The 15,158-nt window shown below is 54.3% G+C and overlaps 1 protein-coding gene across 1 annotated transcript in view; it reads right to left on the bottom strand.

Moving 5' to 3' along the window:
* Window positions 1-874: 874 nt before the first annotated feature.
* The window catches only part of Smyd2 (SET and MYND domain containing 2), a 41,562-nt gene continuing 27,278 nt past the window's right edge, over window positions 875-15,158 (bottom strand). The window contains exons 6-12 of the mRNA XM_040737744.1: window positions 14,555-14,622; window positions 12,126-12,228; window positions 10,012-10,122; window positions 8,265-8,385; window positions 6,854-7,028; window positions 2,711-2,819; window positions 875-1,256 (exon numbers count right to left, since the gene is read on the bottom strand). Coding sequence (XP_040593678.1) covers window positions 1,176-1,256; window positions 2,711-2,819; window positions 6,854-7,028; window positions 8,265-8,385; window positions 10,012-10,122; window positions 12,126-12,228; window positions 14,555-14,622 — 768 coding nt within the window. The 3' untranslated portion in view covers window positions 875-1,175. The remainder of the gene's footprint in view (window positions 1,257-2,710; window positions 2,820-6,853; window positions 7,029-8,264; window positions 8,386-10,011; window positions 10,123-12,125; window positions 12,229-14,554; window positions 14,623-15,158) is intronic.

Below are 15,158 nucleotides of genomic sequence, written 5' to 3'. Positions count from 1 at the left end.
TCTAGGACAGCCAGGACTACACAGAGAGAAACCCTGTCTTGAAAAACCACACCACACACACACACACACGCAAAAGCAGTTTTGTAGGCAAAGATTTCTAGGAAACTGCCTTCTGTGTTCCTTTTGCTTAGTCTCTGATGTCTTCACTGTGGAACAAACACAGTATGTAGGAGGGGGGGGCACACTGTTCCTGCAGCCAGTCATTCAGGCCAATGGTGACTGTGACAGACACCAGAGGGTACCTCCAGTAAGTTTTACTTGTCATCTAGTGGGGAAACTCCTCTCTGGGGTTCAGAGACTTCGCTAGGGTATCATCCCTGCCCTCGGAGGTGCAGTCCGGGCTGCCGTGGTCCAAGTGACGGGCTGGCAAGGGCTACACTCCTGTTGGCGTGGGGGCAGAGACCAGTGTTTGCTCACAGCACATGGTTGGTAGGGAGTTAGTTTTTCCTTCTCAAGCTTACCCTGGAGCCTTTCCAAACCAGGAGAGGAACGCACAGGGAAAGTCCACGGAACGGGAGGGGAAACGGCAGGAAGATGCGGCATCGCTAAGCATCTCCAGAAGAGATGCCAAAGAGAACCTTGCTGCAAGAGGCCAAGTCCTCCTGCCAGGGAGGGGCACCCAGGCCAGCGGACTGCTCCTGGCACCTTCCCTCCTGCCTGCTGCCTTCCTCTAGAGTCTCAGTTCTGTGAGAGTAACTGCAGACCAAAGAAGACGGCTAACCCCACTCCTGGGCAGAGAGCTGGGCTCAGGGACTGATGAAGGAGTTCTGCGTGTCTGTATGCAGGCACACACGCACGCACGCACGCACGCACGCACGCACGCACACACGCACATAGACAGAGCGTGTCCTCACAGATGCTAGAAAACCAACACTTCCAGGACTGGCTCGTTTATTCCTTCCTCATTCAATTCTATGCAGAACATTCCAACAGGCACGGAGGAAAAACAATTGCATTTTAAAAGCTCGATCTGCCCCAAATCTGTATTACATGAAGCCATGCCATGGCCCTTAGAAGAAGAGGAAAGCACTGGAGATGACTTCAGGGTCAGAGCTGAGCAGGACCCTGAAAACGCAGGCGGCATGGGCGAGGCTTTGCAGAAGGCTGGGGTGGCCCGCAAGGCTGGAAACACTCCCGGTCCTATGAGGTCTCCGAAGGAAAGTTGTGGTGCGCAGTCAGTGGCTCTCGATCTCCTGCTTGATCTCGGAGATGTAGGGATGGTCCTTACCGTGAGCTACTTCCATGATGGCAATGGCCTAGAAGTCAGCAAGGCATGGGGCAGATGAGGGCAGGCGCAATGCTAGCCCACCGCACCCAGCTCAGCAGGAGCCCATGCTGCGCGTCAGTGCTTCAGGACACAGCACGCAGGCCACCTCTCTCAGCCTCACCTCATCCTCTCCTCCACCCTCCTCCTCACCCTGCAAACGCCCAGGAGGAGACCTAGAGGGCCTCATCTCTCACCATGCTTCTAACCTACCATTCCAGACATTTTAGACTCGCTGATGTTTTCCAACGGTGACCTAACTAGGTACACTTCCCTGGTGTCACTGAGACAATGGACATGACACCAACAGAAAAATCACACAACACCTCACGCTTCATCCTACCCAGACCCTGACTCCACAGGTGCTTTGGGAAATGTGGGAGACCGGGTTAGTCTGCGGCTGCAGCATTTATACAAAGTCTCTCAAAGAGAGTCAACAGACCAACTCGGATGTCACCTTGTGCTGCCGACATCCATGTAAAACAGATTCTATCTCTCGGGAAGGTGACACAGCTCCCATCAGGGGCTCTGAATACAGACAACAGGGCTGGGGTGACAGTTCAGAAGGCAAAGTGCGGCCCCAAGCACAGACCCCACTCTTGGGCCCAGGCCCACGAAAGGAAGCTAAGCATGGTGGCACGTGCTTATAACCCCAGCACTGGCGGTGATGGGAGGATCCCGGGAACTCAATGGCAGAGCAGCCTGCCCTAATCGGTGACTTCCAGTCATCGAGAGACTCTGCCAACAATGTGGACTGAGGAAGTACACCCAAGGCTGTCTTAAGGTCTCCGTATTTGTAAGTACACTGTACATGCATGTATGCACACATGTGTGCATGCCTGTACGTGTGCATGCGTGTGATACACATACACACACACATACACACACACTGGTGGCACATGCCTGGGTCCCTGCGCCTTATGCACAAGTATTTTAGTCCCAGCATGGCTGGCGAGGGTACAGCTCCCAGCTTCAAGGGTCCTACTTGAAGGACCACCGTGTACCCTAGACTCCTCTTGAGCCCTCCCCATGGGAAACTCTACCTCATTGCTCTAAGGGAAGCCCTTGTGTGACTGGCTTCCATGAGTAGAGATCACAGTTAAGTTCACTGCCCGGGCAACAGCCTGACACTGAGTGATTCTCCAGATCCAGCCCCGGCATTGGAAGCAGGCAAGTGGAGAACCCCCCACACCCCATCAACCCCCCCCCCCCCCCGCCCAGCTCCCCCAGCTCAGCCCCCTTGCCTGAAGGGCCTGGGTTGGACCAAGTTCAGGCTTAGCATCATTTCCCACCGCCACCTGTGGAAAGCACTCAGAATGCCACGGCCAGAGGGCACCCTGAAGCTGGTCCCCCCTCAACTCCTGCGGCCACTGGCCTCGCCCGGCACGAGGGCGCATGAGGGCACAAAGCAGACTCCCGCCTGCCCCAGCCTGGGGCTGCACATACCTTCCTCAGGGCCTTCTGGCCAGCAGCCCTGTTCTCCAGGCCCATGTACAGTCTGCCCAGCTTCAGCCACATGGAGGCCACGTTCAGGGAGTACACGGGGTAGTGCTTACTGGAAAGGAAGGACAAAGGGTCACCACAACAGAGGCTGTCCAACTCTCCACAGCAGCCAGACTCCCCCGGAGTTCACCAGGGCCTGGGCCAAGTGTGGGGATGGCCAGTCTGCACATCAGAGACACACACTGTAAGTACTCTCCAGTCTGCACCACCAGACACACACTGTAAGTACTCTCCAGTCTGCACCATCAGAGACACACTGTAAGTACTCTCCAGTCTGCACCATCAGACACACTGTAAGTACTCTCCAGTCTGCACCATCAGACACACACTGTAAGTACTCTCCAGTCTGCACCATCAGACACACACTGTAAGTACTCTCCAGTCTGTACCATCAGACACACACTGTAAGTACTCTCCAGTCTGCACCAGCAGAGACACCATAAGTACTCTCCAGTCTGTACCATCAGACACACACTGTAAGTACTCTCCAGTCTGCACCATCAGACACACACTGTAAGTACTCTCCAGTCTGCACCATCAGACACACACACTGTAAGTACTCTCCAGTCTGCACCATCAGACACACTGTAAGTACTCTCCAGTCTGCACCATCAGACACACACACTGTAAGTACTCTCCAGTCTGCACCATCAGAGACACACTGTAAGTACTCTCCAGTCTGCACCATCAGACACACACTGTAAGTACTCTCCAGTCTGCACCATCAGACACACTGTAAGTACTCTCCAGTCTGCACCATCAGAGACACACTGTAAGTACTCTCCAGTCTGCACATCAGACACACTGTAAGTACTCTCCAGTCTGCACCATCAGAAACACACTGTACTCTCCAGTCTGCACCATCAGAGACACACTGTAAGTACTCTCCAGTCTGCACCATCAGACACACTGTAAGTACTCTCCAGTCTGCACCATCAGACACACACTGTAAGCACTCTCCAGTCTGCACCATCAGACACACACACTGTAAGTACTCTCCAGTCTGCACCATCAGAGACACACTGTAAGTACTCTCCAGTCTGCACATCAGACACACACACTGTAAGTACTCTCCAGTCTGCACCATCAGACACACACTGTAAGCACTCTCCAGTCTGCACCATCAGACACACACACTGTAAGTACTCTCCAGTCTGCACCATCAGACACACTGTAAGTACTCTCCAGTCTGCACCATCAGAGACACACACTGTAAGTACTCTCCAGTCTGCACCATCAGAGACACACTGTAAGTACTCTCCAGTCTGCACCATCAGACACACACTGTAAGTACTCTCCAGTCTGCACCATCAGACACACACTGTAAGTACTCTCCAGTCTGCACCATCAGACACACACACTGTAAGCACTCTCCAGTCTGCACCATCAGACACACACACTGTAAGTACTCTCCAGTCTGCACCAGCAGAGACACCATAAGTACTCTCCAGTCTGCACCATCAGAGACACACTGTAAGTACTCTCCAGTCTGCACCATCAGAGACACACTGTAAGTACTCTCCAGTCTGCACATCAGACACACACACTGTAAGTACTCTCCAGTCTGCACCATCAGACACACACTGTAAGCACTCTCCAGTCTGCACCATCAGACACACACACTGTAAGTACTCTCCAGTCTGCACCAGCAGAGACACCATAAGTACTCTCCAGTCTGCACCATCAGAGACACACTGTAAGTACTCTCCAGTCTGCACCATCAGAGACACACTGTAAGTACTCTCCAGTCTGCACCATCAGACACACACTGTAAGTACTCTCCAGTCTGCACCATCAGACACACACACTGTAAGCACTCTCCAGTCTGCACCATCAGACACACACACTGTAAGTACTCTCCAGTCTGCACCAGCAGAGACACCATAAGTACTCTCCAGTCTGCACCATCAGAGACACACTGTAAGTACTCTCCAGTCTGCACCATCAGAGACACACTGTAAGTACTCTCCAGTCTGCACATCAGACACACACACTGTAAGTACTCTCCAGTCTGCACCATCAGACACAACTGTAAGCACTCTCCAGTCTGCACCATCAGACACACACACTGTAAGTACTCTCCAGTCTGCACCATCAGAGACACACTGTAAGTACTCTCCAGTCTGCACCATCAGACACACACTGTAAGCACTCTCCAGTCTGCACCATCAGACACACACTGTAAGTACTCTCCAGTCTGCACCATCAGACACACACTGTAAGCACTCTCCAGTCTGCACCATCAGAGACACACTGTAAGTACTCTCCAGTCTGCACCATCAGAGACACACACTGTAAGTACTCTCCAGTCTGCACCAGCAGAGACACACTGTAAGTACTCTCCAGTCTGCACATCAGACACACACACTGTAAGTACTCTCCAGTCTGCACCATCAGACACAACTGTAAGTACTCTCCAGTCTGCACCATCAGACACACACTGTAAGTACTCTCCAGTCTGCACCATCAGAGACACACTGTAAGTACTCTCCAGTCTGCACCATCAGACACACACTGTAAGCACTCTCCAGTCTGCACCATCAGACACACACTGTAAGTACTCTCCAGTCTGCACCATCAGACACACACTGTAAGCACTCTCCAGTCTGCACCATCAGAAACACACTGTAAGCACTCTCCAGTCTGCACCATCAGACACACTGTAAGCACTCTCCAGTCTGCACATCAGACACACACTGTCTTTCCTATTTCAGTTACACCCAGTCCAAGGCACTGGGGAAATGTCAAATACTGCTTTCACATGGGCAGTAACCAGCCTCTTCCCTCCCATCAGACAGACAGGCCACACACTCCACACACACACTCACTCACACACACACACAGGCATGCTCACACTCATGTGCATAAACACACAGTACCTGAAAAACCCAACTGTCTGCTATACCCTAAGCCCTCAGAAGCCAGAACACCTCTGACTTCTTCATCTCTCTCTCCTCTAGCAGAAGGTCGTGTCTCGGGTTTGACCTCAGGTCTGCTTGAAGTACGCTTACGAAAGAGCCATTTCGTAAGGGCTCTGTTCCCTGGTATAGCTGTGAGCCAGTGTCTGAGCAAGTGTGGAAGATGCCCTGCTGCAGGAAGTCTGCTCTACTTTGTCCGTGGTGAGCTGAATTCTCAGGCAGGGGGAGGCAAGCTGCCCAAGAAGCCTTGGGTCTGCCGCACTCCCCGGCCCCCAAGCTGGCGAGGGGCCAATGGCTACTGGGCTGGGATGCTATCTGCCCGTGTCCCTCTCTCAGAGGAAGGTTTGAGACCAGAGAACCTCCTCATCCCTCCAAGAGCAGGGGCAAGGTCAGAGGTCTCCTATTTAGCTCATTCCAGGAGCAGGCTTCCTCACTGGCTCCCCCTGCTGGTGATCCAGGGCACAGTGGTAAGTGGATGGCAGGGATTGGGGCACAAGTTTCCAGTCCTCAGTTTTAGAGCTGGGGCTTCTGGAGCATACTCTGGGGAAGGGAACTTCAGGTCTAATGTTTACACTGCTCCACAGCAATGCCTAATGCACAGCCCTCGGGGGAGGGCCCTCTGCCCATGATGGGGCCTTGGCCTTGGAGTGGCTGGCCAGAGGCAGGTGACAATGCTATGGCTTCCTGTTTCCCACATTAATGTCTGGTTACTGTCTAGGGTGGGCCGTTTCTTCTCCAAGTCATTGTCTCTACAGGTTGGAATCCCCTCTTGTTTTATTTGATTCTGAGGAGGAGACCCCTGTAACCACACCCAGCCCAGTGGCCCTAGAGGTCTTCAGCGTGCATGAGTAGTGGGGGAGGCTTGTGGGACACCGCACCTCCCACCTGGTCCACTCACCAAGTCACACAGACGAGGCAGGCGGGTGGGCACTGGCTTCCTAACTCCAGCCTGGATGAACTTCTGTGGGTAACCCGGGCCACCCTGCTTCCCGAGGGAGCTCCTTGGGAGGATGGAGGGGGCTGACTCAGTGGGACAAAGCCTCAGACCTACACCCAGACGTGGGTACCAAGAAGCAGTACCTATTCTAGGCAAGACTCTCCAGCCACGGGGCAGGAACGGCACAGCAGCCGCGCTCATTCCGAGCCGCCCGGCTCCACCCGTACCCACCTGTAAGGCTTGATGATCTTCTGCCCGTATTTCAGGGCTCCCTCCCAGTCCTGCATGTACAGGCAGACGCCCATGGCCTGGTACATCATGTGCAACATGTACACATTGCTGTCCTCAAACACGGAGCTCATCTTCTCCTGGCTAAGTTCACAGATCTCCAGCAGCTCGCTAGGGGGTGCTGAAGGTCAAGGAAATGACGGTATCCCAGGCGGGGCGGGGCACCCCAGGCGGGGCGGGGCACCCCAGGCGGGGCGGGGCACCCCAGGCGGGGCAGGCAGGGTTATTTCTTCCCCCTCCACCCACTCCTCACCTCTGGGAAGAGTAAATTACAGAAGGGTAAACAGAATTAAAGGCAATTACAATTTCCTTGCAGAAATGGAAGACCCCAAGGCCTATTGGGTAAGCAAATGCTAGCGCCTCAGCACAGGCCCGCAGTGAGGATGGAGTCCTCCGTCTTGTCTTCTGTGGAAATTCAGTCTCACGCGGGCTGTGAGCCTGCGCAGTTTAGAAAGCCATGCCCCACGGAACCGATTCCCAAGCATAGGAAACGACCCCAAGCTTGCCTCGCGAGAGGTTTCCAATGTTAGAAAACAATGTGTCCCATGGGCCTGGTAGATGCAGGCCACCACCTCAGCTGTTCACGAGGAGCGCAGGTTCAAAGCCTGCCTGGGCTGTGGAAGGCACTGTTAGTCTAGACCACACCATGAAAAGATGTCGAAAAGAGACTTCAGGTAACACTGCAACTATTGTCCAGCCCACTGTCCTGCACGGTTCTCAAGAAACCACAAAGAAAGGAAGGGAGGGAGGGAAGAAGGGAGGAAGGAAGGGGGGAGGGAGGGAGGAAGGAAGGAAGGAAGGAAGGAAGGAAGGAAGGAAGGAAGAAAAGGAAGGAAGGAAGATCAGAGGCAGAACATATGCAAGGCCTTACGTTCAACCCCCAATACTGGGGTAGGTAAGAAAGAAAGGGAGGGAGAAAGGGGGCGGGGGGAGGGGAGGAGAGGTTTTAAATTCTGCTGTGTTGGATGCAAATCCCAGCTCCGTTCAAGTCCCAAGAACACACTGCAGTACAGTGAGAACATGGACACCAACAGCGCCCCTGCTGCCCACGAAGCTCTTTCCTCATCTCTAGGTGGCAATGGCCACTACTCAGTGTCCCTGTGACCGGGGCCTACCGGCACTAAAACATTAACACACATGGCTGCTCCGGGGGTATCTTTCCCCACATGGTACTCCTAGCCTAAGGCACTGGTGGGGCTGACACTGCTGTGAGGCCATCTGTCTTCCCACGCACAGCCACAGGAGACTTTCTTCCTTCCACATTCCAGACCTTACTCCCGCCCTCCCCTCCTCCTCCCTTTCCCCAGCTTCCCACCACCCCCTGCCACCCGGACGGGACACGCAGAAAGGTTATATTTGTAGTGCTTGGCCCTTCGGAACTCCTCAATGACGTTGCGCGCGTATCTGACCATGTCTCGGACGGCTTCCGCCTGTGGTGGATTGCTGAGTTTCCGGATCTCCACCTTGGCCTTGTCCTGAGGAGATGTCCACAGTGTGAGGCGTCCCTCCAGGGCAAACTGCTCAAACCATACCTTAGTTCCCACACAGGGGCCGAGGCTCGGGTTCTGGGTCTAAAAGAAACCCCACACTATTCCCTTTTCACAAAACCTAACTGAGTGTTTTGGGCCAGTCCTCCTGAGGCAGGATCCCAAGTGTGTTTTCCGTGGGCAGAGGTCTGTGTCTGCCCGAGAGACCAGTGTGATGGGAGAATGCCATTCTGTAAATCTGTCTCTCTTATTGGTTGTTGAATAAAGCACTGTTGGCCAATAGGGAAGCAAGATAGGTGGGACTGGGAGTCAAGGAGGATTCTGGGAAAGAGAGGCAGAGTCAGACACCATGTAGACCGCCAGAGTAAGAGGTCTGGACCCTTTTCTCCGGTAAGAGAAATACTTAGATTAACAATTATGGGTTAAATACTTAAGTCCGAGATAGCCAGCAAGAAACCAAGCAAATGGTTCTATAAAGCAACAGCTTCATAATTAACATAGAGTCCTGTGTGTTATCTGGGGGTTCAGACAGCAGGGCAGGGCCCAGGCGGCTGGCAAGGAAGACTACACTCTACACCAGTGACCAGGGCTGGCTCTGAAAATCCATAATGTGGGCCGTGTGGATCCTGGCAACATGTTCAAAAAGTCTGAGCCTGATTGTGTTGTTTGTCCATGGGAAGGCCAGAGGTCGGCTTTAGATGCCATTCCTCAGGAACCATGCACCTTATTTTGTGTTTGCTGAATATGGGGGTTGGGGGACTGTGTGTGGCTTGCCTGGGCACACGGGGAGCAGAGAAAGACTTCATGTGCCCTGCTCTCTCAGTCTCTACCTTATCCCCTTCAGACAGGGTCTTCCCTGCACCTGAAGCTGGGCTGCAAGCAGCACACCCCAGTAATCTTACCTCCATGCTACACACACACACACACACACACACACACACACACACACACACACACACACATGCACACACACACACACACGCACACACACACACACACGCACACACACACACACATGCCCTCCAGTGCTGGGGTTACAGTCACACATAGTGACGTATGCTGTTTATACGGACCAGGGATTTGAACTTAGGCCCTCAAGTTTACCCCGAGGTAACAGCACCAGCCCCCACTTTGTTTTCTGAGGCAGGGTCTCTCGCCTGCCTGGAGCTCGTCCAGCAGGCTGGGCTGGGCTCCAGTGATCCACCCCTCTGTGCCCCACCCCTCTGTGCCCCACCCCTCTGTGCCCCACCCCTCTCTGCCCCAGCGCTGGCACGGTGGGTTTACTTCCTCTCATCTGTCTTTTCTACGAGCACTGTGGGGAGTGAATCCGGGGGCTTGTGTTTGTGGAGGCAGCACTCTGCTGAGGGCCATCTTCACAGCCCAGCCCGCCACTTCTTTCTAGGGAACAGAACTCTGATAGGTCCTTCTCCCGCCTGCACAGTGGACAGACTGGGGGTGTTTCTCTAGTTGAGCAGACCCCCCCCCCGACCTGGATCCCTCTGCCGGTCTCTGTCACACTGGTTAAAAGTGTGTGGGGAGAGGCTGGAGCGGGCTCGAGGCAGGGACCCTGGCACCAGCACGCACCCTCCTCTTCCTCCCCACCAGTGAACTGACCTTGTCCTTGGTGGTACACTCCCGGCACTCACAGGTAAAGAAATACGAGTCCCTTAACCGGTCGTTCCTGTCTTCCGTTGGATACAGCAGGTCGATGTAGCTGGTGAACACCTACGGTGAAGTGTGAGAGGTCTGTGATGGGGAACGCCGTACCTACCACTCCTGTGGCTTTGCAAACCTCTGGCATGGGGTGACAGGGAGGGAGGGAGAGAGAGAGGGGGGGGGAGGGAGGGAGAGAGGGAGAGGGAGAGGGAGAGGGAGAAAGGGAGAGAGAGAGGGGGGGGAGAGAGAGGGGGGAGCAGGGCTGCCACTGACAGCCACGCGCTTACTTTAACTCTGGATCTCTTTAGAGGCCGTGGAACTGTGTCCATGTCCTTGGGGTGGCGAGAGAGTCTACAGGCTCAGCCCCTAAGCCGGGAACTCAGGGACAGACGGACCCCTCACTTTGCTTCACCAAACATCAAGGGTCTCAGACTCAGCCCTGGACCCCGCAGTCCCTGCTGGCCCTGATTTAATTCTCTGTATACCCTGACATGGATGGATCCCGGCCATCACTGCTGTCTCTGCTGGGCATGTGCAGGGAGAGCAAGGCCTTACACACCAGGTCTGTTCACCTTTCCTACTGATATCAGGCAATGGAGCGAGAGCTGTATGTGGGGGTGGGGGGGGTGGGGGCGGCGGACTCTGAGTAGCACCCGGGGGCAGGGTAGCAGACACAGCTTCCAAGATACAAGTGGCTGGGCCTCACTCAGTAGCAGCTGAGTGGCCCCGTGGCCAGGGAACACGGAAGGGCTCCTTCAATCTCCTGGCCTCGTCTGTTACAGAGCGGCCTGCTACGGAGGAGGCCAGCCCTCCTGGGTGTGCCGGACCTTTTGGCTGGCAGCATGAGGTTACTGACATAGCTCACGTCTGAGAAGCACAGTATCAAGCTTAAGAAGTCACAAAGATTTGATGGCATCTTAAGCGTGTTTGCGAATCTGTGCTGGGGGTCTTTCGTACCCGCCACATGTGGCCTGCTTGGGTTAGTTCCCTTCATCTGTTCGTAGTGACAGCAATGGCTGCGCCCCACACACCCAGGCACTGCCATCAGTGTGGCAGTGTCCATGGCCTCTGCCAGGCAGTCAGGGACAGCAGCACAGGACGAGAGGCTGTGGCAGCCAGCGCCTCACTGGTCCTCCCTGACCCAAGGGACAAGCCTGGGGCTTCCAATCTTGGTTCCATCTAATCCCTGGGACCTGGAAGAATTGGCTTCTTTCTGTCTGAGGGCAAACAATCCCGGAAGTACAGGCTTCTCCAAACTGAAGTTGCCACACGGACAATTCATGATTGCATGCCAACAAAGAAGGAAAGACAACAGCCAGTTCCTGCAACACAGGTGTGGCAAGGGCCAGGCCTGACTCCTTGACATGACCGGTAGACAGTGCAACAAACAGATATGTCCAGAAGGTGGCGACAAAGGCCACCCCAGTGGCGCCATTCAAGGCTCTAACAGCCTATCCAGGAAGACAGGCCATCTGTCTCTCCAGTTGATGGAAGCCAGGGTTGGGCATTTTATTCTGCTTCCCTTTAGAAGAGGCCTAAGGCTCATCTCCACCAGCCACTCAGAACCCTCAGTACCCTGGCTGCAGACTGGATGCCCACCCACCTCGTGTGGGGCTTGGATGTCAGCTGTGTACTGCTGAGAACCTTCCAGGGAAATCAAAGCTCTTGTCCCTTAGCACTGATAATGATATGTCCCTCAAAACAGAAGTACCAGTTCAACCAACACTAAACCTAGACAGGGCAATCACACCAGATCTAGGTGCTTCAACAGGCATGAACATGGTACACACACACACACACACACACACACACACACACACACACACATATGCAGGCAAAACATTCAGATACACAAAGTAAAATCAATGAATTTGGGGATAAAGAGTTTAACTCAAATTTATCTCTTGTTTCTGTCTGGCCTAAGAAAATGGCAGCAAAGGACATCAAGCCAGGTCCCAAATCTGACAGATAACCCAGGGAAGGCCCTGGGACCAACACGGTTTAGCGGCAGGAGTCACCACGGTGGTGCCACGTGGATGTGGCTGCTCTGCCTGTCCCAACGGCCTTCTCACCTCGTCTCCAGGGTGGATCTCCTGTACAGCTCTGACTTCTGCTACGGTCCCTTTGTAGGTCACGATGACATTAGGACAACAGCTGTGATTCATCAATGCAACACTGTCAATCAAAAGAGGAAACACGGTTGTCTGAATGCCGGGGGCGGAAGTGACTGGCTGCCTACCTGTTTGGTGGGTGAGAGGGCCTGAGTCTCTGTAAGACGGTTAAAAGTATGGATACGGACAGACAGCTTACACTACTCCAAGAGGATGCTCTCCGCACATTTAAAACAGTACCTACCCTTTTGGGGGTTTGTTGCTTACTTTCTTTTGTTTTTTTAAGACGGGGTCTCACGTAGCCCAGGCTGACCTAGGATTCATTATGTAGCCAAGGGTGTCCTTGATGGCGCCGCCATGCCCAGTTTACGCAGTGCTGGAGCCCAAACCCAGGGCTCCATGCACGCCAGGCCAGCTCTTTACCAAGTGAGCCTCACCCTCAGCCCCAGTGTGAAATCTCATATGAAACATGATCCCTAAGCTCTAAGTGAGAAACGACCACTAGCCTACATGTCCCTTCTGCTGAACAGACTCAAACAACACTGACAGCAGCTGACTGCCCCCCATGTACACACGGGCGCCAGACAAAAGGGGGCTGTTCCCTTTGGATGTTGAAAAATGCCAGCTGCTTGTCAGGGAGGGCTGGGACTCCCCCCAAGGGCTCAGAGAAGCACCTCAACCTGCAAATCTGGGAAATTGGGACAAGGCCGCTCCCGCCGCTCACTGTCTGCTTTTTAGGGACAGTGACAGGAGAGGCTCGCCCAGTCCAGGTGCTTTGAGCTTTCTGATTATATCAAGGTCAGAGTTCTGAGAACAGAAACTTCTAAACTACGGGGGAAAGTGCTTGATCTCAGAAATGCCGCCTTTGAAATCACACACTCATGTGATTTCAGCCCCAAAGGATTTTTCCCCAATTAAAAACGCCCAGAAACTGGGGCTTGGGCTCTTGTGGGCACAGCTGTCCTGTGTATGCCACTCAGAGGGCCAGCACTGCCTGACCCCCGAGAGACCTGAGCCCTTCTCTTGCTTGTCCCAGGATACAAAAAAGCAAAGGGGCCTCAGGACCACTGCAGGCACACTGCCCCAGTGACCCTCCCTTTATCCCTCCTGCTGGAGGAGTGGGCGCTGGCTTTACACCTGGGAGGAGCGGGCAGTCAGCCCTTAGTCTTGTTTCCAGGGAGGAACATGTCGCCCTGAACTACAGCCTCCTTAGATTTCTGACATGGGATGCACAGGGCACCAGGCCCCAGGACGTCTGCTAAGCGAAGCTCCCAAAGGTCATATTAAGAGCAAAGCAGAGGCGGCTTCTAGAACCACCTTGGAGAAGTGTTAGGGGATCTCTCTGAACAGTCTGTTGAACGTGATGGGAGGGCATTAGGACAGACAGCCAAGTAACTGGGATCCGGAATTGCCACTTCTGGCTGACACGGAGACAGAGAGGTCCCCAATTCAGACACCCTCAGCCACTCACAAACAGAGGCCACTGTGCAGTCAGCTCGGTCCAGTGTCCAGGCTGTCCTCACAGAGCCTCACTGTTCGTTTCTCTGTTCTTGCCTGACAGCCTCTGCCGAGGGGCACTCTGGTCCTTACAGCTAACCAACCACACCTTGGCCTCAGGGCCAAGGCCAGAGCCTCTCTCTGGTGAGAGCTGCAGGGATCAGGGTCTGCTCGATCGGGTCTCTTCCTTCTGATCCTCCCGATGCCTGAGCCGGCAGCAGACAGACACACCAGGAACGGGTGCGGGGGGAGGGGGGGGGAGGCGGCATCCTCCGCAGTGTGGACCAACTCAGGGTGCACAGAGGCTCCCCTGGCTCCACCTGCGACATAGGGATCCTTGTGGAGTTCCCATTAACATCAGAGCCACTAAGAGCCCCACATTAGCTAACCTTTCGGGGATCATCCAAATTCCTGAAGTCATGAGGAGAGAAACACCCGGTAACACCCTGACGTGTCTCTCTAGGTCACTCTCTTAGCTTAGCGTGCCTCCAAACCCTGCCACTTTCTGTTGGCACTTGCCAAAAAAGGGCAGCTGGGCACCAGCCCACATATTCTCCACCCGATCCACGGCTAATTCTTGCATCGTCAATTAATGTCTAAGAAACGAGATTTCCAGATCCAAGGACCCGAAGCGAGCGTGCTTCCCAGGGGCCACAGGCTGCTCGCCTGCGCACTGACACTCCTTAGCAACAGCTCTGGGCCTGGGGGGATGTCACCGCCATCGCTCCGCTAACTGCCACCTCCAGATCCTCAAGTGCAGGGGAAATATTTTGAAATGTGGCAGATTAAAAAGCTGTCTTAATTCAGCTGGAGCTTCATGTCTGCCACACGCAGTCAGGTGGGTTGTGTTAAGTAAGTACAAAGGGAAAGGAAGGAAATCAGACTCAACCTACTCAGGGAATATCGCCGACCCCAAGTGAGAGAGCTCTTCGTCTTCGATGGTGAAGCCATTACAGTTCACCTGTAGAGAAATGGGGAGAAAGAGAGACCTCCAGTGACGGCTCCCCCACCCCCGCTGCACACATCGTTTCTTCAGCGTTAGCCCTGGACGAAGTGTCCAAGACACCCTGGCTTGGTGGCGCTGAAGTTGTTCCTGCAGGGTGTCCTCTATCCAAATAAAACTGGCTCATCCGCTCCGAGTGCCAACAAGCAGCGGGGACGCTGAGGGAACATGTGATGGGGCTTCTGCGATTGAAGTCTTGTCTGTGTGTTTGTGAGTCAGATTACTTCAGGCCATGAGTGTGTGCGTGCGCAAGAGAGAGGGGGGGGAGGGGAGAGAAGGGGGAGGGGAGAGAAGGGGGAGGGGAGAGAAGGGGGAGGGGGGAGGGGAGAGGAAGGGGAGAGGAGGGGAAGGGGAGGGGAGGAGAAAGGGAGGAGAGGGGAGGAGAAAGGGAGGAGAGGGGCAGGGGAAAGGGAGGGGAGGGGCAGGGGAAAGGGAGGGGGAGGGGAAGGAGGGGGGGAGGAATAGGAAGAGGCAAGTACTACAGGTTCATAAAC

The sequence above is a fragment of the Mesocricetus auratus genome, unplaced genomic scaffold (assembly GCF_017639785.1).
Source record: "Mesocricetus auratus isolate SY011 unplaced genomic scaffold, BCM_Maur_2.0 Super-Scaffold_100676, whole genome shotgun sequence".
Taxonomy (NCBI): Eukaryota; Metazoa; Chordata; class Mammalia; order Rodentia; family Cricetidae; genus Mesocricetus; species Mesocricetus auratus.
Note: the sequence above shows the minus strand (reverse complement) of the source record. Positions and strands in the feature narration are given on the sequence as shown.